The 24,508-nt window shown below is 45.0% G+C and overlaps 1 protein-coding gene and 1 non-coding gene across 2 annotated transcripts in view; both read left to right on the top strand.

Moving 5' to 3' along the window:
• CCNJL (cyclin J like) overlaps nt 1-24,508 on the top strand; it is a 47,490-nt gene that overhangs the window by 7,667 nt on the left and 15,315 nt on the right. Inside the window, exon 3 of the mRNA XM_073355873.2 lies at nt 6,658-6,868. Within this exon, the coding sequence (XP_073211974.1) occupies nt 6,658-6,868 (211 nt within the window). The remainder of the gene's footprint in view (nt 1-6,657; nt 6,869-24,508) is intronic.
• TRNAT-UGU (transfer RNA threonine (anticodon UGU)) lies at nt 7,824-7,900 on the top strand. The gene has a single exon. It is a non-coding gene; the product is annotated as a tRNA-Thr (tRNA).

Below are 24,508 nucleotides of genomic sequence, written 5' to 3'. Positions count from 1 at the left end.
CCAGGCCTGTGCTTAAGTGAGGGCAGTGGGGATGAACCCAGGTCTGTTATGAGACTCTAACCTCACAGTCTTCTAGAACTTTGCTTAGTTAGAAATGGGGGGGTGAGGGGGAGAAATACTGATAAAACTTACCTGCTTAATGGAACTGGAGGACTCATTTAAGCTTTTAAGTTATATTAATAATGTTTCTCTGCCACTTAAGCCCTATCTATTCTATAACAAATAGGTGACCTAGTTATAATAAGGCTAAAAGTTGACGTGTGGAGCGTATCTAATTGTAGCCCCATAACAAGGTTAAAACCCTGGACTGTCTCCCTAACATAGTTAGAACCCATCTACACTACAGCTTTGAACTGATAGAGCAGTAGTGTAGCTGGAGTCTGATGCAGACTTGGGGTGGTGTGTGGTTTTTGTTGGTGGATTTTCATGCACATTCCTGTCCTCTGACCAAACACATCCTGCTAGTTTAGTGGTGGGCAACCTGCAGCACACGTGCTGCACACAGCCCGTCAGGGTAATATGCTGGCAGGCCATGAGACAGTGTGTTTACATTGACTGTCCTCAGCCATAGCCCCCCGCAGCTCCCAGCGGCTGCGGTTTGCCATTCCCGGCCAATGGGAGCTGCGGGAAGCAGCAGCCAGCACATCCCTGCGGCCCACACTGCTTCCCGCAGCTCCCATTGGCCGGGAACAGCGAACCGCAGCCACTGGGAGCTGCAGGGGGCTATTGCTGAGGATAGTCAATGTAAACAAACTGTCTCATGGCCTGCCAGCATATTACCTTGATGGGCCGCATGTGGCTCGCGAGCCACAGGTTGCCCATTGCTGTGCTGGTTCCTTCTGAAGTGTCATTGACCTGTCAGTTCTCTCTACCTCTTCCTGTTGGGGAGGTGGTTTGCATAATCTCTGCATTGTGACCAGCAAAATCCAAAAGCCTCAGTTGTAAACCACTAACAAGCTTTCATAAACATAGTATCTGACTCTTAACCTTAATGACCTGTTCACTAAACTACTGCCAACTGTCTAATCGTAGAAACGTTTACCAGAATACTTATGTAGATGTTTTTGTAAACTTAAAGGCACAACACTGCAGTTTTTGCAGAAGCTGAAGTTAGTTTCAGTAGGAAACAGCATGCCATCAATTGCAGAGTCCCCTCTTGAGTTTCATGGCCCTTTGTAACTAAGCATTCAGACTTCACTTAGTGTTGAAATACTGGCCAAAAATGGAAAGTTAGTTTGGAAGACAGGTAGTTTAGGTTAAATTTAAGGAACATGTGCCTCCCCCTTAAAAAGAACAGAAACTAAAGATCCATAACTCCTCTTTGTGCTATTCTCCAAACGCTTCCTGACAAGAGGATTGTTTGTTTAAATAGTGTCAGTTGCAAAGGAGTTAACTTTTCACCCCTGACTTTTCATGCTAATGCTCTGTGCAGAAATTGAATTCAAGGAGAGAAAATGAGAACCTCTCCCCCAGCTAAGTAAGATAGAAAACAGGAAAAAGTTGAATTGTTGTGAGTGTGAACTTTTAAGGTAACCTTATCTAGGATTTTTTCCTTATCTGTAAACTATAGGCCAGGGTGGCCAACCTGAGCCTGAGAAGGAGCCAGAATTTACCAATGAACATTGCCAAAGAGCCACAGTAATATGTCAGCAGCCCCCCATCCGCTACCCCCCTCCAGCTCCTACCGCCTCCCACCCACTGGCAGCCCCACCAATCAGCATGTCCCCCTCCCTCCCCACGCCTCCCGCCTGCTGCAGTCAGCTCTTTTGCAGTGCACAGGAGGCTCTGGTGGGGAGGAGCGAGGGCATCGTGGGCTCGGGGGAAGGGCTGGAGTGGTGGCAGGACCTGGAGCAGAGCAGGAGCAATGAGCACCCCCCAGCACATTGAAAAGTTGGCATCTGTAGCTCCAGCCTCAGAGACAGTGCCTATGCAAGGAGCTGCATGTTAACCTCTGAAGAGCCGTCTGCAGCTCCAGAGCCACAGGTTGGCCACCCCTGCAATAGGCATTTCTGCTGTTGCTTAATTGGCAATAACCTTACCTTATTTCTTATGACACAGAGATTCTTGTTATAAGAAATCTGAGGATCCAGTGCAATAGGGTATTTACTGAGACATACTGTGCAAAGGAAAAGCCAGCATACAGAGAACTTTAAAACAAACAAACAAACAAAAAAAAACTTGTTGGTTAGTGCTGACTCCCTGATTTGAATAAACTGTGGGAATTTTTATTATTGGTTTTCAGACCTGGCTGTGGCCCTAATGTAGATTTAGGCAACTTTCCACTGGATTAAATAGCATCCTTCAAATATAGCTGTAGTTTGTTTCACAATTACATTTTAGAAACATAGTATTGAAACAGTCGTCTTTCAAGTATTGGTTTTCTTAATCTGACTGTCATCAGCAAATGGTGAGAGAGATATGCTATCCTTGGATTAACTTCTGCCTGTCACAAAACAATAGAGGGATCCCAAGAATACTACTGTAAACTTTGTCCTCGCTAAAACTATTTTGTATATGTGTAAAATAATATATGCATATGTTAATGATCAGTCCCTGTTGCTATCTGAATTGCCTGCTTTGGCAGTTACACTGATTTAACTCTGTAAAACAGCAAATTCTGGTATGAGAGCAAGCATCCCAGGTTGTTGGTACATTTGTTGAGAAATGATAGCCAGGAGTATTTCTAGGAAATATTTTGTCAATTTATTTAAAAAAAACAAAACAAAACAAAAAACAAGCTCGGCTGATGAATTCCATTTTGTTTACTTGAGCAGTGGTTTACTACCGCAACCATCACATAATTCACTAAATTTTCTGCTTGTATTGAGTCAGTTGCTGGATATTTCATGAATACCTGTAGTATTTGAAGAAAGGTAGAAGAGGAGCATGGCAAAGGAATTAAACATTGGAATTCTCTATCTTGGCATTTGGTATGTGGGGAAAGTCTAAGAAGCATATACCTCAACTGGAATAAATTTTTTATTGACTACAAATCCAGATGCTCCTTCTCTTGAAGAGGGAAAATCTGCTCTTATTCTGTTAATGTTGTCACAACTGACCAAACTGTATGGTGCCAGTTCACCATAGAAATGCATTTTGATGCCGTTGTTATATAGATTTCTTCACAATGAAATAAATTTTAATAAGCATGTGGCTAACACTGGTGCAAAGTGAGTCAATGTTACCCCCTTACTATTAAATTTGACATGGTGGTTCCAGAGCTCTGGAGACAAACCTCCCACTGTATTTCTCATTTTATTAACAACTCAGGCACAAGCTCCTTTATTTCCGCAATCAGTTCTGAAGTGCCTTAGTCCAGACCAGTTTGAGTTCCATCCTTAGAGCTGTGATAGGCAAGACTTCACCTGACTCCTACTTAACTAAGGGCTGGCCTCCACTGGGAACTTATATCGGCATCTACGTCTCTCAGGGGTGTGAAAAAGCAGCTTTGCCTGCTGCTGTGAACTGTGTGGTGCGTGCTGTACATGGTGGGGGGTTTTCCTGAGACTAGGAATTCTGTGGCGCTTGAGGTGCATTTAAAAGTACTGTTTGATTTCTTGACTGCTGGTGGGCATTCTGTAATTTGTGAGCTAATGAAGCTACTTTGAGTCTCCAAAAACAGAACGTTAAAGTTTAGTGCACAAAATCAAAGTGCAGACAATGTCATGCAAATTTCTAACACAATTTAACATGAGTGAAACCTTTTAAAATTACTATTGAAAAGGAAATAAACACGTCCTTTTTGTTTTCACAAGTGGATGTTAGTCCAGTGTAGCCTGCTGTGGCTGAGAAAACCATAGATTAGTGTATCTGAAGCTGAGGTTTGCCTTGCTTTTTCCCCCCAACGTGGAGTGGTAGGGGTAAGGATGCAGTTCATAATGCCAAGTGATATGTGGGGGAGCAGTGACCATGTAGTTCTCCAGTGACTGCAAAGGCTGAGTCTGATGTTTGGCCCTGTAGATCAACCAAGGTCTGCAGTGTTTTGGGTTTGCTGCCTGAAAAAAGCTATCCTGGTGCATTTCCCTCTCCTTGTTCTGCTGGGACTCCTAGGCCTTTTGCCTGACCTTTTGTTTTGTATTGCTTTTTTTTTTTTTTCATGTTTTCGGTCAGATTGTACCTACGTGCTCTGATGCAGCACTGGCTTGAAAGATCTCTCAGAAAATTCCTAGCTTGTCTTCTCTCTCCTTCTCATCAGGTCAGGTGTGAAGGGTGCATCCCTTAAGCTCACCATGCCAGAAGTTGCTAATAAAAATAGACATACCGTTGGATTTACAGTCACATCGAGAAGGGAAAAGTTTCAAAACTCCCTTCCCTTACTCCCATAAAGAATTTTAATTAGAGGTGCTTATTAACACTTCAGCTTTGGAGCACCTTGGGATAGCACTAGTCTTGTACTCCTGGTGAGTACAGCCTGGTGGGGGAGACTTTCTGTTGCATGAAGCTATAAAATTTGGCCCCCAATTCTGTGGTTAGGAGTATAGGGCAATGGCAATGAATATTGGCAGCCTAAGTGTGGTGACTTTAGCTGAGATCTCACTCCTAAGGGTCACAAAGGCACAGAGAGCCCAGTTCTTACTGGCCTTGCAAGGTCACCTGGGCCCACCTGCTGCTAACCTGTTGGCTGTGATGATGCCAGCCATACTCCTCGCAGAGTGGCATGGGTGTCCCATTGCGGAGGACGAAATAAGGCTGTCATCCCTAGAAACCTGCAGGAGAGGATTGCAGAGTATCTACATGAAAGTTTTTTTTCATCAAGTTCTCTCAGCAGGATGAAAAGGGTGTCCCTGTTCACATAAACAAGCACATGCCAACTCTACCTCTGTTGTACCCGTACCTCTTCTCATATGAGCAAAACAATGAAAAGTCAATATCTATGTCTCATGAACTTGGGGCTGGGCACTATCTTTGGGTTTGAACATTGTAAGGAAAAATGTATACACACATTTACGTGAGATTCCTTCGTCTTCAAGCTTGTCTGTGTTCACCTGGCAGGACTGGCTAGACTGTGGTGGAGTCTCGAACAGGTCCTGGCTTGTGGCATGGCTGGAACCCTCAGACGCATCTTCTTCCTTCTCCTCATTGTTCACAGCAGAGGTCTTTGTCTCAGGCTCCTTGGAGGGATCTATGGTCTGTGGGGTGCTGGTGAGGTCTTCACCAGGTATGGCATGCAGCCTGTTGTAAAAGCAGCAGGTCTGTGGCTCAGCACCAGTTCTATAGTGGAGAATGGGGCATTGTGGGAAGGAAGCTGCTGAAGGACTGTTTGGACTGACACGTGTCACACAGTGTCTGCAGTTGCTCTGTATCAACCTGAGTAGGTTACCCATGGTTCCAAACCATTTAGGGAGGTGGTTTGACTGTCACTGTAATGGGGCATTTACATCAGCTGGAGATTAATTTGCGTATAGATGCATGCACAAATAGGCCAAAATAGGTCATCTTGTGTTGACCTAACTTTGTAGTGTAGATCAGCCGTTACTTATGCAGCGAAGACCTATTCTAAGGCCTTGTCTACACTGGAAATTTTTACTAGTTGTGATTGCGTATTGTGGTAGTTTCTAAGAGTGTGTCATGGACCAGGATCCCATTATGGTAGGCGCTATACAAACACAGAACAAAGAGTCCCTGCCCCAAAGAGCTTACCGTCTAAGTATAGTTCCCTATGTCAACATTTTCATTTTAGTTTGGCTCTTAAACACCTTCTTAAGTGACCTAAACTGAAAACAGGCCCTTCTATACTAGAATAAGAGCATTTACTGAATTTTCCAGTGTAGTAGACAAAGCATGATAGAGGCAGTTGTCACTATTGTGGTATGTGTTTGGTTTCTAAGGATCTATGCACTTGTGCAGGGATTGGCAACCTTTGGCACATAGCCCATCAGGGAAAGCCACTGGCGTGCCGAGACGGTTTGTTTACCTGCTGCGTCCGTAGGTTCAGCTGATCGCAGCTCCCACTGGCTGCGGTTCGCTGCTCCAGGCCAATGGGGGCTGCAGGAAGCGGCATGGGCCAAGGGATGTGCTGGCTGCTGTTTCCCACAGCCCCCATGGAAATGGAAATAAACTGCTTTCTTTCTACTCAATGGTCTTTTTGTAGGGTACCACTACTCTGCAATATTTGGGTTTTAAACACAATACAATAATGCTTTTTTAATTTGTAGAACAAGGAAGGAGTTTTGTTTTATAAAGGACCTAGCAAAGTGTAGGTGTTCTGTATGGAATGTGTGTGCGTAAGAAATAAAATGAACCCCTGTGCCTTAAGAAATTATAGTACAGAACCTGACTTTGTCAGGTCAAATTTTGCACCAATGTCCCTTTTCAGTTATTCCTCATGATCATTTTTGTTTCTGAGTCTGGATAGTGTTGGAGCTCTCTTTATGGAAAGCAATAACTGGTTATTGCTGGGTTAAACCAGAATTTACTGTGCAAAATCAAGTACCTTAAGCCTCCTAAGGAAAATGAATGAATGACTCAAACATATTAGAAGTTAACTGACTTTCAAAACATGTTAGCACTAACACAGCTCTGCGTTCTGAGTAAATCTTATTGCTGTGGTTGCTAAGCACTTACCATCGTAGGTGGCGGGTATTGGTTTGGGCATTCTGGTCGTTGAAACAAATACTCACTCTAATACCTCTCTCCCCTCCTGTTGTGTCCTTGTAGGAACTGAAACTGCCTGTCTATAAGGCCCACTCACCACAGATTGGGATGCGCCGCTACTTTACTGACCTCTTGACTGTCCTCAGTAGCCGCTGCAATCTCTGCCCTACAGCACGGCACCTTGCTGTCTACTTACTGGACCTCTTTATGGATCACTACGATATTACTGTCAAGCAACTGTATGTCATTTCGATTGCCTGCCTTCTCCTAGCAAGTAAGTTCACTGCTGCCTAGTAACATGCTTGTTTTTTTCTGATCAAGCAGATGGTTGCTTTTGTTTTATGTAACGCACAAGCTGCTATTCTCCATTCAACAGGGGATAATTTTAATGTAAGATATAACTTCTTCCGAAATTCATCAATTTGGGCCTGAAATTATGCCACGCTTGGCTTCCACTGAGACCAAAGAGAGCTGGGATCATTCAGTACATTGGAGAATAGGACCTCCTAATGTCTGAGCTGAAGGCAGTTACCAAAGCACACTGTGGCAGCTGTATGTGCTTGCCAATATACCTCTGAACCAACATTACGTGTTTTTAAAGTAGCTTTGTTTAGTAACCGAACTAAAGAACAAGTTGAATTGTTAAACTCTTGCATTTCAGGGAAGTTTTTAAGAAGTGATCTTAAAGAAAGGGATTTTTAACTTGGCAAAGAAGTTCAGGGTTCCCAGCCAATAGCTCTACATAAACCCTAAACTCTTGTACCATTGGAGAACTTTTGGTTACAGTGATGTCTTCATAGATCCATTGATGTAGACTTGAGTGAGAACCTGGCTAGAAAATTTATAAGCACAGAATATGTACTAAAACGTTACACAGCAACTGGTGTCCATTTGATTAACGTGACACTGTCCTACTTGTTCAAGATGCTTGGTCTGTCTTGAAAATGAACCCGTGACAAAGAGAACTATTTGTTCAGCCCCATCTCTGCGCTCAAGGCTATGCAAATGGTGGATGGCACTGATGTAGCCACAAGGATCCTACTTATGGTCTCTCCTGAAATGGATTGTGCTAGGATAATTTTACCATACAAAGGACACTTAAGGCCTCATAACACTATGGTGGAACAGACAACAGATTTTGGTATATGTTTCTAAATCTAGAGAGGTGTTGCCCCTTTTTCCTAGCTCTGAAAAAGGTGGAGATTGTTGTATCATTTTAGAAATATAGCGGAGCTGGGATGTAGCTCAGTGGTAGAGCACATGCTTTGTATGTATGAGGCCCTGGGTTCAATCCCCAGCGTCTCCAAGTTCTTTGGGGGGAGGGATAGCATAGGTCTGCTAAACCCAGGGTTGTGAGTTCAATCCCTGAGGGGGCCATTTGGAATCTGGGGCAAAAATTGGGGGTTGATCCTGCTTTGAGCAGGGGGTTGGACTAGATGACCTCCTGAGGTCCCTTCCAACCCTGGTATTCTGTGGTTCTATGGGTATGTCTACACTACGAAATTAGGTTGAATTTGTAGAAAGCGGTTTTATACAGTTGATTGTGTGTGTCCCCACAAAGTGCTCTAAGTGCATGTAGTCAGCAGAGTGTGTCCACAGTACCGATGCAACCGTCGACTTCCGGAGCGTTGCACTGTGGGTGGCTATCCCACAGTTCCCGCAGTCTCCACCACCCATTTGAATTCTGGGTAGAAATCCCAGTGCCTGATGGGGCTAAAACATTGTCGCAGGTGATTCTGGGTACATATCGTCAAGCCCCCGTTCCTTCCTCCCTCCCTCCCTCCTTCCCTCCGTAAAAGCAAGGGCAGACAATTATTTTGCGCCTTTTTTCTTGAGTTACCTGTGCAAATGCCATACCACAGCAAGCACAGAGCCCGCTCAGCTAACCGTCACCATATGTCTCCTGGGTGCTGGCAGACGTGGTATTGCATTGCTACACAGCAGCAGTTAATTGCCTTTTGGCAGCAGACAGTGCAGTATGACTGGTAGCTGTCGTCAACATAGTCCTGGGCGCTCTTTTAATCGGGCGCCTGGGCAAACATGGGAGTGACTCAGCCAGGTCATTTCCCTTGTTTTGTCTCGTAGCGATTCAATCCTACCGGCAGTGCGCTGTCTTTTAACCTCCAGCCAGCAGAAGATGACGGCTAGTCGTCATACTGCACAGTCTTCTGCCGAGCACCCAGGAGATGATGATGGCTAGCGGTCGTACTGCACAGTCTGCTGCCAGCCAGATGAATAAAGATAGATGAAGTGGCTCAAAACAAGAAATAGACCAGATTTATTTTGTATTCTTTTTCTCCTCCCCTCTGTGAAATCAATGGCCTACTAAACCCGGTTTTGAGTTCTATCCTTGAGGTTTTGAATTCTATCCTTGAGGGGACCATTTCTCACAAACCACCCCCTTTGTTGATTTTAATTCCCTGTAAGCCATGTCATCAGTCGCCCCTCCCTCCATCAGGGCAACGGCAGACAATCGTTCCTCGCCTTTTCTCTGTGCAGACACCATACCACGGCAAGCATGGAGCCCACTCAGATCACTTTGGCAATTAGGAGCACATTAAACACCATGCGCATTATCCAGCAGTATATGCAGCACCAGAACCTGGCAAAGTGATACCGGGCGAGTAGGCGACGTCAGCGCGGTGACGTGAGTGATGAGGACATGGACACAGACTTCTCTCAAAGCATGGGCCCTGGCAATGTGGGCATTATGGTGCTAATGGGGCAGGTTCATGCGGTGGAACGCCGATTCTGGGCTCGGGAAACAAGCACAGACTGGTGGGACCGCATAGTGTTGCAGGTCTGGGATGATTCCCAGTGGTTGCGAAACTTTCGCATGCGTAAGGGCACTTTCATGGAACTTTGTGACTTGCTTTCCCCTGCCCTGAGGCGCAAGAATACCAAGATGAGAGTAGCCCTCACAGTTCCGAAGCAAGTGGCAATAGCCCTGTGGAAGCTTGCAACGCCAGACAGCTACCGGTCAGTTGGGAATCAATTTGGAGTGGGCAAATCTACTGTGGGGGCTGCTGTGATGCAAATAGCCAACGCATTCAAAGATCTGCTGATACCAAGGGTAATGACCCTGGGAAACGTGCAGGTCATAGTGGATGGCTTTGCTGCAATGGGATTCCCTAACTGTGGTGGGGCCATAGACGGAACCCATATCCCTATCTTGGCACTGGAGCACCAAGCTGGCGAATACGTAAACCACAAGGGGTACTTTCCAATAGTGCTGCAAGCACTGGTGGATCACAAGGGACGTTTCACCAACATCAACTTGGGATGGCCGGGAAAGGTACATGACGCTCACATCTTCAGGAACTCTGGTCTGTTTCAAAAGCTGCAAGAAGGGACTTTCTTCCCAGATGAGAAAATAACTGTTGGGGACGTTGAAATGCCTATAGTTATCCTTGGGGACCCAGCCTACCCCTTAATGCCCTGGCTCATGAAGCCATACACAGGCAGCCTGGACAGTAGTCAGCAGCTGTTCAACTACAGGCTGAGCAAGTGCAGAATGGTGGTAGAATGTGCATTTGGACGTTTAAAGGCGCGCTGGTGCAGTTTACTGACTCGGTTAGACCTCAGCAAAACCAATATTCCCATTGTTATTACTGCTTGCTTGCTGTGCGCTCCACAATATCTGTGAGAGTAAGGGGGAGACATTTATGGCGGAGTGGGAGGTTGAGACAAATCGCGTGGCTGCTGGTTTTGCACAGCCAGACATCAGGGAGGTTAGAAGAGCACAGGAGGGTGCGGTGTGCATCAGAGAAGCTTTGAAAACCAGTTTCGTGACTGGACAGGCTACGGTGTGAAAGTTCTGTTTGTTTCTCCTTGATGAAACTCCCCGCCCCTTGTTTCACTCTACTTCCCTGTAAGCTAACCACCCTCCCCTCCTCCCTTCGATCACCGCTTGCAGAGACAATAAAGTCATTGCTTCACATTCATGCATTCTTTATTAATTCATCACACAAATAGGGGGATAACTGCGAAGGTAGCCCAGGAAGGGTGGTGGAGGAGAGAAGCACCAGGAGGGGTGGTGGAGGAGGGAAGGACAAGGCTACACAGCACTTTTAAAATTTTAAAACTTTAAAACTTATTGAATGCCAGCCTTCTGTTGCTTGGGCAATCCTCTGGGGTGGAGTGGCTGGAGGCCCCCCCACCGCATTCTTGGGCGTCTGGGTGAGGAGGCTATGGAACTTGGGGAGGAGGGCGGTTGGTTACACAGGGGCTGTAGCGGCAGTCTGTGCTCCTGCTGCCTTTCCTGCAGCTCAACCATACGCTGGAGCATATTGGTTTGATTCTCCAGCAGCCTCAGCATGGAATCCTGCCTCCTCTCATCACGCTGGTGCCACCTTTCTGCTTCAGCCCTCTCTTCAGCCCGCCACCTCTCCACCTGATCATATTGTGCTTTCCTGCACTCTGACGTTGTCTGCCTCCACGCATTTGTCTGTGCTATGTCAGTGTGGGAGGACAGCATGAGCTTGGAGAACATTTCATCATGAGTGTGGTTGTTTTTTTTTTCACCTTCTAATCTTCACTAGCCTCTGGGAAGGAGAAGATCTTGTGATCATTGAAACACATGCAGCTGGTGGAGGAAAAAAAAAAAAAGCAGTGGTATTTAAAAAGAGACATTTTCTAGAACAATGGCTACACTCTTTCACGGTAAACCTTGCTGTTAACATTACATACACAGCACGTGTTTTCGTTCCAAGGTCGCATTTTGCCTCCCCCCACCGCGTGGCTAGTCCCTCACCTCCCCCTTCCTCTCCCCCCCCCCCATGGCTAACAGCAGGGAACATTTCTGTTCAGCCACAGGCAAACAGCCCAGCAGGAATGGGCACCTCTGAATGTTCCCTTAAGAAAAGCACCTTATTTCAACCAGGTGACCACGAATGATATCACTCTCCTGAGGATAACACAGGGAGATAAAGAACGGATGTTGTTTCAATGCCAGTAAACATACACTGCAATGCTTTGTTCCACAACGATTCCCGAGTACGTGCTACTGGCCTGGTGTGGTAAAGTGTCCTACCATGGTGGGTGGAATAAGGCTGCCCTCCCCAGAAACCTTTTGCAAAGGCTTTGGGAGTACATCCAGGAGAGCTGCAAATGCCAGGGCAAATTAATCATTAAACATGCTTGCTTTTAAACCATGTATAGTATTTTAAAAGGTACACTCACCAGAGGTCCCTTCTCCACCTGGCGGGTCCGAGAGGCAGCCTTGGGTGGGTTTGGGGAGAACTGCCTCCAGGGTGAGAAACAGTTCCTGGCTGTCGGGAAAACCGGTTTCTCCGCTTACTTGCTGAGAGCTATCTACAACTTCATCATCATCATCTTGCTCGTCTCCAAAACCTGCTTCTGTGTTGCCTCCATCTCCATTGAAGGAGTCAAACAACATAGCTGGGGTAGTGGTGGCTGAACCCCCTAAAATGGCATGCAGCTCATCATAGAAGCGGCATGTTTGGGGCTCTGACCCGGAGCGGCCATTTGCCTCTCTGGTTTTCTGGTAGGCTTGCCTCAGCTCCTTAAGTTTCACGCAGCATTGCTTCGGGTCCCTGTTATGGCGTCTGTCCTTCATGCCCTGGGAGATTTTGACAAATGTTTTGGCATTTCAAAAACTGGAACGGAGTTCTGATAGCACAGATTCCTCTCCCCATACAGTGATCAGATCCCATACCTCCCGTTCGGTCCATGCTGGAGCTCTTTTGCGATTCTGGGACTCCATCATCAGCTGGCTGTATTTCAAGGAATCCCTGTTGAGGTTACAGGGACAAACCATCCCGATGTGTCGAAAGAATAGTAAATATGGCAGGTGACCAGCTTGGCTTAACTGAAATCCTAGCGGATCTTAAACATAAAAAAGAAGCTTACAAGAAGTGGAAGGTTGGACATATGACCAGGGAAGAGTATAAAAATATTGCTCAGGCATGTAGGAATGAAATTAGGAGGGCCAAATCGCACCTGGAGCTGCAGCTAGCGAGAGATGTCAAGAGTAACAAGAAGGGTTTCTTCAGGTATGTTGGCAACAAGAAGAAAGCCAAGGAAAGTATGGGCCCCTTACTGAATGAGGGGGGCAACCTAGTGACAGAGGATGTGGAAAAAGCTAATGTACTCAATGCTTTTTTTGCCTCTGTCTTCACGAACAAGGTCAGCTCCCAGACTGCTGCGCTGGGCAACACAACATGGGGAATAGATAGCCAGCCCTCTGTGGAGAAAGAGGTAGGTAGGGACTATTTAGAAAAGCTGGACGTGCACAAGTCCATGGGGCTGGACGAGTTGCATCCGAGAGTGCTAAAGGAATTGGCAGCTGTGATTGCAGAGCCACTGGCCATTATCTTTGAAAACTCGTGGCGAACGGGGGAAGTCCCGGATGACTGGAAAAAGGCTAATGTAGTGCCAATCTTTAAAAAAGGGAAGAAGGAGGATCCTGGGAACTAAAGGCCAGTCAGCCTCACTTCAGTCCCCGGAAAAACCATGGAGCAGATCCTCAAAGAATCAATCCTGAAGCGCTTACATGAGAGGAAAGTGATCAGGAACAGTCAGCATGGATTCACCAAGGAAAGGTAATGCCTGACTAATCTAATCGCCTTCTATGATGAGATTACTGGTTCTGTGGATGAAGGGAAAGCAGTGGATGTATTGTTTCTTGACTTTAGCAAAGCTTTTGACACGGTCTCCCACAGTATTCTTGTCAGCAAGTTAAGGAAGTATGGGCTGGATGAATGCACTATAAGGTGGGTAGAAAGTTGGCTAGATTGTCAGGCTCAACGGGTAGTGATCAATGGCTCCATGTCTAGTTGGCAGCCGGTGTCAAGTGGAGTGCCCCAGGGGTCGGTCCTGGGGCCGGTTTTGTTCAATATCTTCATAAATGATCTGGAGGATGGTGTGGATTGCACTCTCAGCAAATTTGCGGATGATACTAAACTGGGAGGAGTGGTAGATACGCTGGAGGGCAGGGATAGGATACAGAGGGACCTAGACAGATTGGAGGATTGGGCCAAAAGAAATCTGATGAGGTTCAATAAGGATAAGTGCAGGGTCCTGCACTTAGGACGGAAGAACCCAATGCACAGCTACAGACTAGGGACCGAATGGGTAGGCAGCAGTTCTGTGGAAAAGGACCTAGGGGTGACAGTGGACGAGAAGCTGGATATGAGTCAGCAGTGTGCCCTTGTTGCCAAGAAGGCCAATGGCATTTTGGGATGTATAAGTAGGGGCATAGCGAGCAGATGGACGGACGTGATTGTCCCCCTCTATTCGACATTGGTGAGGCCTCATCTGGAGTACTGTGTCCAGTTTTGGGCCCCTCGCTACAAGAAGGACGTGGATAAATGGAGAGAGCCCAGCGAAGGGCAACAAAAATGATTAGGGGTCTGGAACACATGACTTATGAGGAGAGGCTGAGGGAAGTGGGATTGTTTAGTCTGCAGAAGAGAAGAATGAGGGGGGGGATTTGATAGCTGCTTTCAGCTACCTGAGAGGTGGTTCCAGAGAGGATGGTTCTAGACTATTCTCAGTGGTAGAAGAGGACAGGACAAGGAGTAATGGCCTCAAGTTGCAGTGGGGGAGGTTTAGGTTGGATATTAGGAAAAACTTTTTCACTAGGAGGAGGATGAAACACTGGAATGTGTTACCTAGGGAGGTGATAGAATCTCCTTCCTTAGAAGTTTTTAAGGTCAGGCTTGACAAAGCCCTGGCTGGGATGATTTAATTGGGGATTGGCCCTGCTTTGAGCAGGGGGTTGGACTAGATGACCTCCTGAGGTCCCTTCCAACCCTGATATTCTATGATCATGGTCACCTCTGCTGATGAGCTCTGGCCAGCGTGGCAAGCTGCAGGTGACCATGCAAACAGGAAATTGAAATTCAAAAGTTTGCGGGCCTTTTCCTGTCTACTTAGCCAGTGCATCTGAGTTGAGAGTGCTGTCCAGAGTGGTCACAATAGAGCACTCTGGGATAGCTCCCGGAGGCCAATACTGTCTAATTGCGTCCACAGTACCCCAAATTCGACCTGGCAAGGCTGATTTAAGCGCTAATCCACTTGTCAGAGGTGGATTAAGGAAATCGATTTTAAGAGCCCTTTAAGTCGAAAAAAGGGCTTCATCGTGTGGACAGGTGCAGGTTTACATCGATTTAACGCTGCTAAATTTGACCTAAACTCCTAGTGTAGACCAGGACTATGATTGGTGAATGTTCACTTAGTTGCTGACTTACCTTACAGTAAAAGATGATTAAAACTGGAATGGAGAAGAAACCAAATAATTGCATTGGCTAAAATTAGTTCAGTCTTTTCTTTGAGCCTGGTATTTTGGTCCAGTCTAACTTTTTTGAAACAAAATACCAGATTTAAATATCCCTGAACACTTATGCAAGCTCAGGATTGAACTTCACAACTTGCAGCTCATGTTTTAAAATTTCTAGTACTGCATAACTTCATTACATTACAAGAGGAGCTTGCGACTGCTGAAGTAATGCCAATTCAAAGTACTTTTCCAGGTCTCTTTAATGTAAGAGAATATAGTAGTTGTCCTTCTGTTTATGATGGATGAAGGAGGTCTCAAAGCTTTCAGACTTCTCTGCCCTCCCCTCCCCACCCCACCCCTCTCTTTTTTTTTTTTTTTTGTCTAGCCTGCAAGAGTGCTGTTAAGCTATCATTTCAATAGTTCTTCAATCAGATTTAAGGAAAGGATTTTACACCTTTAACTTCAGTGACTACCATTATGGAGACAGAATGAAGGGATTTGACATACACTTCGAGTGAAGGGATGAGTACTGTGACTACTAACATTGTATACCTTGCAAGGATCGCTACCTCATTTCCTCCTCCAGTCAGGAAAGATTAGTCTTTATAGACCTCCAACTTCTAGGGTTAAAAACAAGCAGAGAAACTTTTCAGGCTGCCCTTTATATAAAGAAACAAAAAAGTCCCCTAACTGGGCGGAGGAGGAAATCTTTTGCAGGTCACCTCAGGTGTAGTAAGGCAAAAGGGAACTTGCAAGCTTCCTTATGACAGCAGTAGAGGAAAATATTTTGCGACTTCTCTGAGCATTGTAAGGAGGGAGTAACTTTTAAGATGTGTGGTAACCTAAATATAAGTAAGGACTTTTTTTTTCTAAATAGAATAGTTTTATATTGGTACAGGTAAAGCAGTCCATGTTGGCTTAGGCACTGAACCAACAGGGCCTGTGCTCAGGGGCCTGGCCAATTGCCCCCCACCCCCAAATCCACTCCGCCCAGTGCTCCTGCTGGGGAGTGGGGTCAGGGTGTGGGGGCTTGCCCTGCTCTGCCCCCCCACACACACACACACCTGGTGCTCCAACAAGGGAGCGGGCATGGGGTCTTGCCAGAGCGCTGGGCGGAGTGGAGTGGGGCAAGCCCCCTACATCCCGACCCTGCTCCCCAGCTGGAGCGCAGGGTGACCGCAGGCAGAAGGGGTGGGAAGGCGCAGTAACATCCTAATCTGCCTCTGGAAAGTAGTACAAACCTTCCCTGCCCCCCGCCCCTTCCCAGTGTCAGCATGGTTGCACCATAATAGCTTATTCCTGTGCATCACCTTTATAACTGTTTCTACACCACAAGTTTTACCAAAATAGTTAGAGTAGAACAAAATCTGCATGTAGATGAGGCCTTAAATGACTGAAGTCTTAAGTTTGCATACAAGGAGAAATATACCCATATAATTATACTGGCATAACTCCATCTGGATATTCTGTTCTTCTAGAATAAGTGGGTTGTTTTTTTCTGGTTTATATTGTATCATTGTCAAAGTAGCACCAGCTAAACCAGGAAAAGGGTACTCTTATTCCTCAATGAGTGTCCACATGGGGAGATATGCCTGTAAACTTTCCTCTTAGACAAGCCCTGAGAAGCATCAGCTTGAGAGAGTTCTCTCAAGAAACTTTGATCTACTGAACCACCCTGTAAGTGTGGTTTCTCTGAATATCTGTATAGGTACATCTATAGGTACAAGCTTCTTCTACCACTGTAGCAAGGAGGAAAGAAAACTGCCACGCTTGCAGAAACAAGCCGAGGGAACAGTCTTTATTATAACTTCCTACAGAGCATTTCTGTAAGAAGCTGTATAGCTTTTCAACAGAGAATCTTTTAAAAACAATGAGAAGATAATTTTTCAGTCCATGTGGCAAAACATTTGTTGTGGTAGTTTCAAAACAAGAGTGTATAAATTACTACATGAAGCAAAGAGAATTAATCCGAAACCTGTGGAAAGTAGAGCTGATAAAGTTTTATTCATTTGAAATGTGGTTTCTGATTTGGTTTTTGTTTTGATTTTTTCATCAAAATGGACATTCTGTGGGAAGTGTCTAGTTTTGACTAAGTTCTTAGGCTGACATAAACAGAAACCCAGAAGGGGTACTGTTGTTGATTTAAAAACCTGAACGTTTTTGATATTTTTTTTCTTTCACATTTTGTGAAGAAATTTAAAAAAAAAAAATTCCCTACCAGCTTTAGTAAAAAGCACTTTGTGGTGCTGTGACGCTCTGTACCTCGAAAGAACACCCTCCCCTCCCCCTCCCCACGTTCATCTTTATAAAATGATTGTGTGGTATCCGATGCAGAGTTTGTCATGTTGGGTGTCTTCGGAAGGCTCAGGATGCATTGAGCAGCTTACCTTCCAGAGGCTGTGCATGAACAGCCCAGGAGTGGGGGTTCTCGCAGCAGAGCAGGGTAAGGCTGGCTCCCAGAGTCAAGGATTGGAGTGGCCTAGCAGATCACTGGTCTAGATAACACCAGAGGGGAATGTCACAGCTGCATTTTTTAAAAAAACTGAAGACCATGTACGCTTGCCTACATCTTTGTGTTTATTGGCAGGTAAAGTAACTTACTAGTTACAAAATGTTTGACAAATGGGAAGGATCTTGCAGTTCCAGAACAATCTGGGACCACTTGTGCTGGCCAGCCAAATCATATTGGAATTTGAAATCATTGTAACCAAGGCGTGTGTGTCCCTTGAAAAATCATTGAGTTGTTGTAACCTGCTTGCCACTACCGCTTCAAATGCGTGCAGAGTGGGAGGGGTGGAGGAGGTTTCTGCAGTTTTGAGGGGATTAATATTCAAGTCCTGTGCACACTAATAACATGGATTGTTGCTGTTCCCCTTGAGTCGGCATTGAAAATGAACGAATGTTCATGCGGATGGGACAAAACCTTCACAGTAGTTTTAGAAAGTGTGATTTGAGACTGCTTCAGTCGTGGTTCACAGGGAATCTGTAGCTTGAAAATGGCTTTCAGAAGCAGTTAAATACCCTCGTTCAGGAAGGCTACAGAGATTGACACACATCCCAGAGTTATCAATTTATGGAGATGAAAGGCATTTGATTCCTGAATCAGGCTGTTTGGGTGCCCATTCAGACAGCATTGCTGTGGTCCTTATTCTGGGAAAAGAGTACAAGACTGGGAGATTTTTCTCTGTAAAATTTCTCTGAGGCAGAGGGAACCCTATCTCTAAATTGCGTACGTAGTCTTGACTGCAGTAAAGGAAACAACTGGTTAACACTCTGCAAAGCCACACCATAACTTAAAACCTGTCGTCCAGTAATATACTAAGGCCTGGTTTACAAATGCTGAATTCTATACCAATATAACTATTTTGATTAGGAATTAAAATAAATTATACCAGCACAACCCATAGTGTGGACACAGTTATTCCGCCATAAAGGTGCTATACTGGTATAGCCACCTGTGCACTTAGGGGGAAGGACAATGCACAGCTTCCACTATACCTGTAGAGTTAAAGCAGTACCACTTTTTGTGTTTAGACTACCCCTAAAGAGAACTCGGCTTTTATCAGTATAAAATCCTGCTCTCCTTTCTTCCCTGAAGAGCAGCTGGCTTTAGGCAACATGAGTTAACATGAGTTCCATGAGTTAACACAGGACAGCTTTGAACACTCGCACAATTTTTAGGTTTCAGAGTAACAGCCGTGTTAGTCTGTATTTGCAAAAAGAAAAGGAGTACTTGTGGTACCTTGGAGACTAACCAATTTATTTGAGCATAAGCTTTCGTGAGCTACAACTCACTTCATCGGATGCATGATGAAGCTGTAGCTCACGAAAGCTTATGCTCAAATAAAAATTGATTAGTCTCTAAGATGCCACAAATACTCCTTTTCTTTTCACAATTTTTAGTTATTGCCCCTCTTTCGCCTCTTGAGGGTTCTGCTTTCATTGCAAGGTAGTTATTTTTTTAGCCAAACTCCATGAGCAATCTGTTGTTGGCTGCTTCACTGTATTCAATGCCATGTTGCTTCCAGAACATTCTAATTTCTCAGAGGGTTTTTACCCAACTTCTTCTTTTCTTTTTTTTATTACTGTTTATTTAGGAAGTATTAACAGGTTCACAGATTCTTGCCATGTAAATATCAGAAACAAAACAATCATTACAACAGCGAGCTTTTGTTTAAGAAGACATTATACAGGATTATAGTAATCAAATCTCTCATTTTAACAGAGTGTTACCATATTACAGAGTTTACCCAATTTCTTAATCCTCCAGTGTGCTTCCCAAGAGCTGAGTTAGCACTAGAAAAAATAGAGGGAACTGGAGCAAAAGCAGAACACATTAACGCTCCCTGAGCTGAGGTCCGGTATGGACAATCTCTCCCCACCCTGTTCTCCTGCTGAGCATGTAGAGTGGCTTCCAACTCATCCAGTGGGTTCTGCTTTGTGGCCCCCTTGCTATGCACAGTTGGAGAAAGTCATTAGTGACAGCACAGCATGAATGCGTAAGTGCCCTGTGCCTTGATGGGGGCAGCTCAGCTGCTTGCTTTCAGCAAGGAGGATTGTGGGCTGCCTTCCAAAAGCTAGAGCAATGCAAGTCTCAGCTGTCTGAGAGAAGATGCATTTGCAGACTCCTTTGTTGAGACTAGAAGGAGGGGTGGGTGGGAGAGAGAGAGCTGCTTTCTGACTGAAAGGCTGAGAAAGAGCATTGCTCATGAGTGTGCTCTAAGCCAGTGAGGCTCGCTTTTCCGGGCACCTGACATATGTTGTTAGTGAGCTAAAGAAAAGCTTCCACAGGCCCTATTCAGTCTAGTTGGCAAAACTGCTTCATTGACACATGGGCAGGCAGTCTGTCTGTTTGGCTTCTAACAAGTTCGGTGTGGTGGGTTTTCCATTCACTTACAGTAATTCTTTTGGGGTGGGTATCATCTGTCTGTACAGTGCCTATCACAATGAGGACCCAGTTCTTGATTGGCATATGTATGTGCTAGTGCAATATAAATAACAGAAGCGCAGTAAATTGTTTCCTGGTCACTGTTAGAAATTAAGTTAGGTAGGATGGCACATAAGACTTCACTGTGAATTTAATTTCTCCCTCTTCTATAACTTGTAGCTTTTTGATTTTCACTTGTCGGTTGGTATGTGTGTGTGTTTTTTGTTTTTGTTTAGCTTAAACCCTTTCCTTTTATGCTGGTAGATAAGACTTTATATGGCTACATTATGGTAACTGGTATAACTTTACCATATAGACAACTCCTAACTCTACCGCTCCGGCTATGTCTTCACCCACCAAAAAAACAGTTGTGTGTTCACTACAGCTTGACTAACTTGTGTTGATTATCCTGCTGTAAAACACAGTGGAGGCAAGGCACCGGTAGACTTGCCATGAGATAAACTAGGCGAGGTCACTGACTGGTGGTGGGGGGAGTAATAGCCTACCTATCCCACAGTATAAACTACAGGTGCCTTGTCTTCACTTCAGATTTTACAGTGAGATAACTATGGCATGCTAATCTCTCGGGGGGGGGGGGGGGGAACCAAACCCATTCTCCTGCCAACACCTTTGGTCAGAGAAGACAAAGCGTCTCTCTGGCCACAGGGTTGGAGAGTTCTAGGCCTTGCAATGTGTCCAGAAAATTGTTTTCCCCAGATGTCTTCTGCATGTCAGTGACTTGTGTGAGGAAAATCCTAGCTACCTTCTTGAGTGGTCAACAGTTTGTGTTGACAATAGGTCATCCAGCTTGTTATAGGCCTAGAACGGCAGAGTTTTTGATAAACACAGGTAAGTGAAGTTCATTAGGTGTCCTCCATGCCTGGCGCTGTCCCCTGTCTTTAATTTATCTCCCCCTAAACATTCCGTTCTTATGAGGATTTAGCTTTACTGCCCAGCTGGAAAATGCTGACTAAATGCCTTGGTAATACCAAATGCTCCTTTCTGGGGTAAGTACAACCTGGTTGCCCTTACTTTACTGAAGCTTACCCTACAACTGCCAGGCTTTAAAATCCTTCCCAGGAGTGAGACTCTCTCGTTCAGAGAGAGATGCAGAGACACCTGAGGCTTATTTTGAATTAGCCTCACTTAACTGGGCATCCGTATTGGGGGCCAGCTTTCCATTGCTGCCAAGTCTTATGTAGCTCTCAAAGTGTTTTTCATAAACGTGCTACTGTTGATTCAGCCTTCCTTTCACCACCATCGGTTCAGTGTTTTTGCTCACTTCCTTGTTTCTCTGTTCCCAAACCCTCTCCTTTCTCTACACAGTTCTTTGTCACACTCCTGATAGTCTGTTCTTCCTCAACCCTCTGCACGCGTCAGCTTTTTTCACCACCAGGTTGTCTTTGTGCACACCCTTTCCTCCCCAAGTCATTAACAGACTATGTTACTACTGCTCTTATTCGGGGCTGGGAGACAGCAGGTGGGTGACTTGTAACTGGTGCTGGCCACTCCTGGTTCCCTGTCTGGCTGCATTAGGGTGTAGTGTGGGGAGAAGGAAGAGCCCTGAAGGAGGAGCGGTTGGGCTGACAATATTACTCTTCCTTAATGAGTGTTGTTAGCAAACAGGTACATGACAAGCAACTTGAATAAATTTTAATATTTTACAAGTGAGGCACAAACTGCCCCAAGTGTGTGTGTTTTTCCATTTTAAAGTTATGCTGTATCCCCCCTCCTCCTATCCCAGGTCAGGAAACAACTGGCCTAGTGGATAGAGCATGGGAGCAGGACTCCGGAGAAGTGGGTTGTATTTTCAGCTCTGCCATTGGCTCACTGTGTGACCTTGGGCAAACCACTTCCCCTCCGTGCCTCCATTTCCCCATCTTTAAAATGGGGATGACGCTGACCTAATGTGCAAAGAATTGAGATCAAATGAAAAGTGCTATCTATGAGGTAGGTATTAGTGTAATAAAGGGAACCTAGAGCACTTTGATAAATTCCAAATATTAATCCCACCTCCTCTCCCAAAATCAAATTTCTGTGTCATGTTTCAACTGTCATTCCTATTTTTTCCCCAAGATGACCCATCCTCAGGAGATTGGGGGGGGGGGGTGGAGTGGCCTCTGCATTGCCTCTAATTTATCACTTAACACCTCCACACCCCAAAATGCCAAAAGGACATGCAGGAAGTTGAATGATTTTTCAGGAACAACACACTGACAGTCTTAAAACCAGCAGTGATTCTATCTGAGGTGACTGTGTGGGGTCACACCTCCAGAAAATGAGTTAGAAAACTGATGGACTACATGACCCTCATCTGTGTATGTGAGCCTGAAGAGCTGTTCTGTGTTTATAATCAACACCAGGTGCCTGGAACTGATTATTGAAATTAGAAAAAGGTACATGCTGGCCCACTAGGCATTTGAAGAAAGATGAAAACAATTGGTGGATTTATGGATATAGCTAAGAGGAAGGACATCTCACAGGGGGTAAGAGCTCTTGCCTGCCCTGATTTCTGCGGACCCCAATAAGTTGGAGGCTTGTATCTGATGGGGCTACTGCCAGTTTCAGGCATTCAAAAAATCATAAGCCAAGCCCCGAAACATCCTAAGATCGGCTTAAAAATTTGAAATTTGACCCCTCCCTCTATCTCTTCCACCCCCCCCCCCCACACACACACTTTAGCTTCTTTTTAATATGCTTTCTCCATCTAGGTTATGGGAAGATGCAGCAGGAAGATGAGAAGCTAGTGGGGCCGGCGGGGGGAAGAGGAGGGAACGTTAAGGCTATGTCTACACTACACAGCTTTCTGCAACATGGCTGTGTGGCCACAGCCATGCCGCTAAAAGTCACTTTAATCATTGTAGCCGCTGTTTGTCGGCTCTCCTGCCAACAAAAAACTTCTACCCCCAGCGAGCAGCATTTCCGTTGCTGTTCGCTTTAGCATTTGTCATGGCAAAACTTTTCTTTTTTTTTTTTTCCTGGGTGCGGGAGGGGAAGGGAAATACCTCTGAAAGACAGAAGTTTAGTAGTTCAGTTGTCAGTGTAGACCTAGCTTTAATTGAGCCAGTTATCTTACACCAACTAGAGATCTCATTGTGAGCTGCTAGTGCCTCTATCTTGCCAGTAACACAGACTAGTTGGGAAAACTTTCACTCAGATGTGTATTGTCATCTAGTGGGTCAAGGAGTGAAGAAAAATGTAGTTTGTCAGTATTCAACTGCATACCACTTTGTAGCATTGAATGTGTGTTTTTTCTTCAGTCCTGGCTGGATGTGCTTGATCTGTGTATCCCCCACTTGGTTTGATTGAATTGGGTATTTATGGGATGAAAAGCACTTGCATTTTAATGACTCTTCAAACTGACCGTCAATATTCCTTTTTACCCCACTCCTCTGTTGGACTCTGAAACGCTAATAAAACTAATTGCATGTCCTCTTTTATTTTCGTCACTGTGCAAAACCCCAGGAAGTCCTTCCTTCTCTCCCCCGCAAGCTCCCTGGTAAACACTCTGAGCTGCGCACTATAGCTAGGATCGCATAGCAACGTTTGCTTCGGGTACCTTTTGGCAGCTGTGGTGCCCCTTTTAAACCTTTATCTTTTTTTCCTAGTTAAAAGCCAGTGTGGGTAGGCAGTTTTAATCCTTTCTGGCAGACAGATGAGCTAATGAAATGTTCTTTTCTCTTTGACTTAAATCTGTTCCTCTTGGCAACACTGTTTCAGGCTTTCACTCTAACTAGCTGAACATATTTCTTTTTAAAGAAAGCAAGTTTTTCACACTGGGAAGACCGCTTGATTGTGACCAGAGTGGAGTGATTTAAATCTGATTTAATCAGGTTGTGGCTTTATACACCTAATTTACAACTTTTGCTATTGTAACTTTAGATTAAAATTTAGTTACACCTGCTGCTTCTTAAGAAGAACGCTACTGGAAGGACATCTTATTTGTATTGTGCAAAACTGCTATAGGCAAAGAACAAAATATTGAAAATTTAAAGCCCAGATCCTGCACACACTTAAGCAGGTATGTAACTTTGCTCATGCAAGTAGTTCCATTGAATTCAATAGTTCTGGCTCATGTGCTTAAAGTTAAGCATGTGCATAAGTGTTTGCAGCATCAGAGGCCAACGTATTATTCTTTTCTTAAGAGGCATCACTTGAAAACAAAACTGCTTCAGTGTTTAATGATGAGATGTTTAGGTTTTTCAATGCATTAACAAAGGAATTGGAACTCTTTACGCATAGGCCAACAGTTTAAAAAATAGCCTAAAATCAGGATTCTAGGAAAATATTTAGGTACCTCAGAGTGGGATTTTCAAAAGCATCTAAGGACTTATCTATGCTTAAAATGCTGCAGCACTTCAGTGCAGATATTATCTACACCAATGGCAGGACTTCTCCTGTCACCACAGGTAATCCGCCTCTCCGAGAGGTGGTAGCGCTAGGTCGATGGGAGAATTCTCCCATTGACCCAGTGCTGTTTACATTAGGGGGTTAGGTCGGTTTAATTGTGTCATTCAGGGGTGTGGATTTTCATACCGAGTGACATAGTTATACAAACCTAATTTCCTAGTTTAGACCAGGCCTAAGTGACTTCATACTGATGGAGTATAGCCTGGTTGAAACACTTTCAGCTTTCTTGATTTGTAGATATAGAATGTGTCAGAAAGTGGTGTTGGTTGCAAATCTAGCACAGGCTGCTTACCTATAAAGGTTGTATTTTGAGCTTGTGGTCCTACTATGAAACT

This window comes from Lepidochelys kempii, chromosome 8, assembly GCF_965140285.1.
Source record: "Lepidochelys kempii isolate rLepKem1 chromosome 8, rLepKem1.hap1, whole genome shotgun sequence".
Classification (NCBI taxonomy): domain Eukaryota; kingdom Metazoa; phylum Chordata; order Testudines; family Cheloniidae; genus Lepidochelys; species Lepidochelys kempii.
Note: the sequence above shows the minus strand (reverse complement) of the source record. Positions and strands in the feature narration are given on the sequence as shown.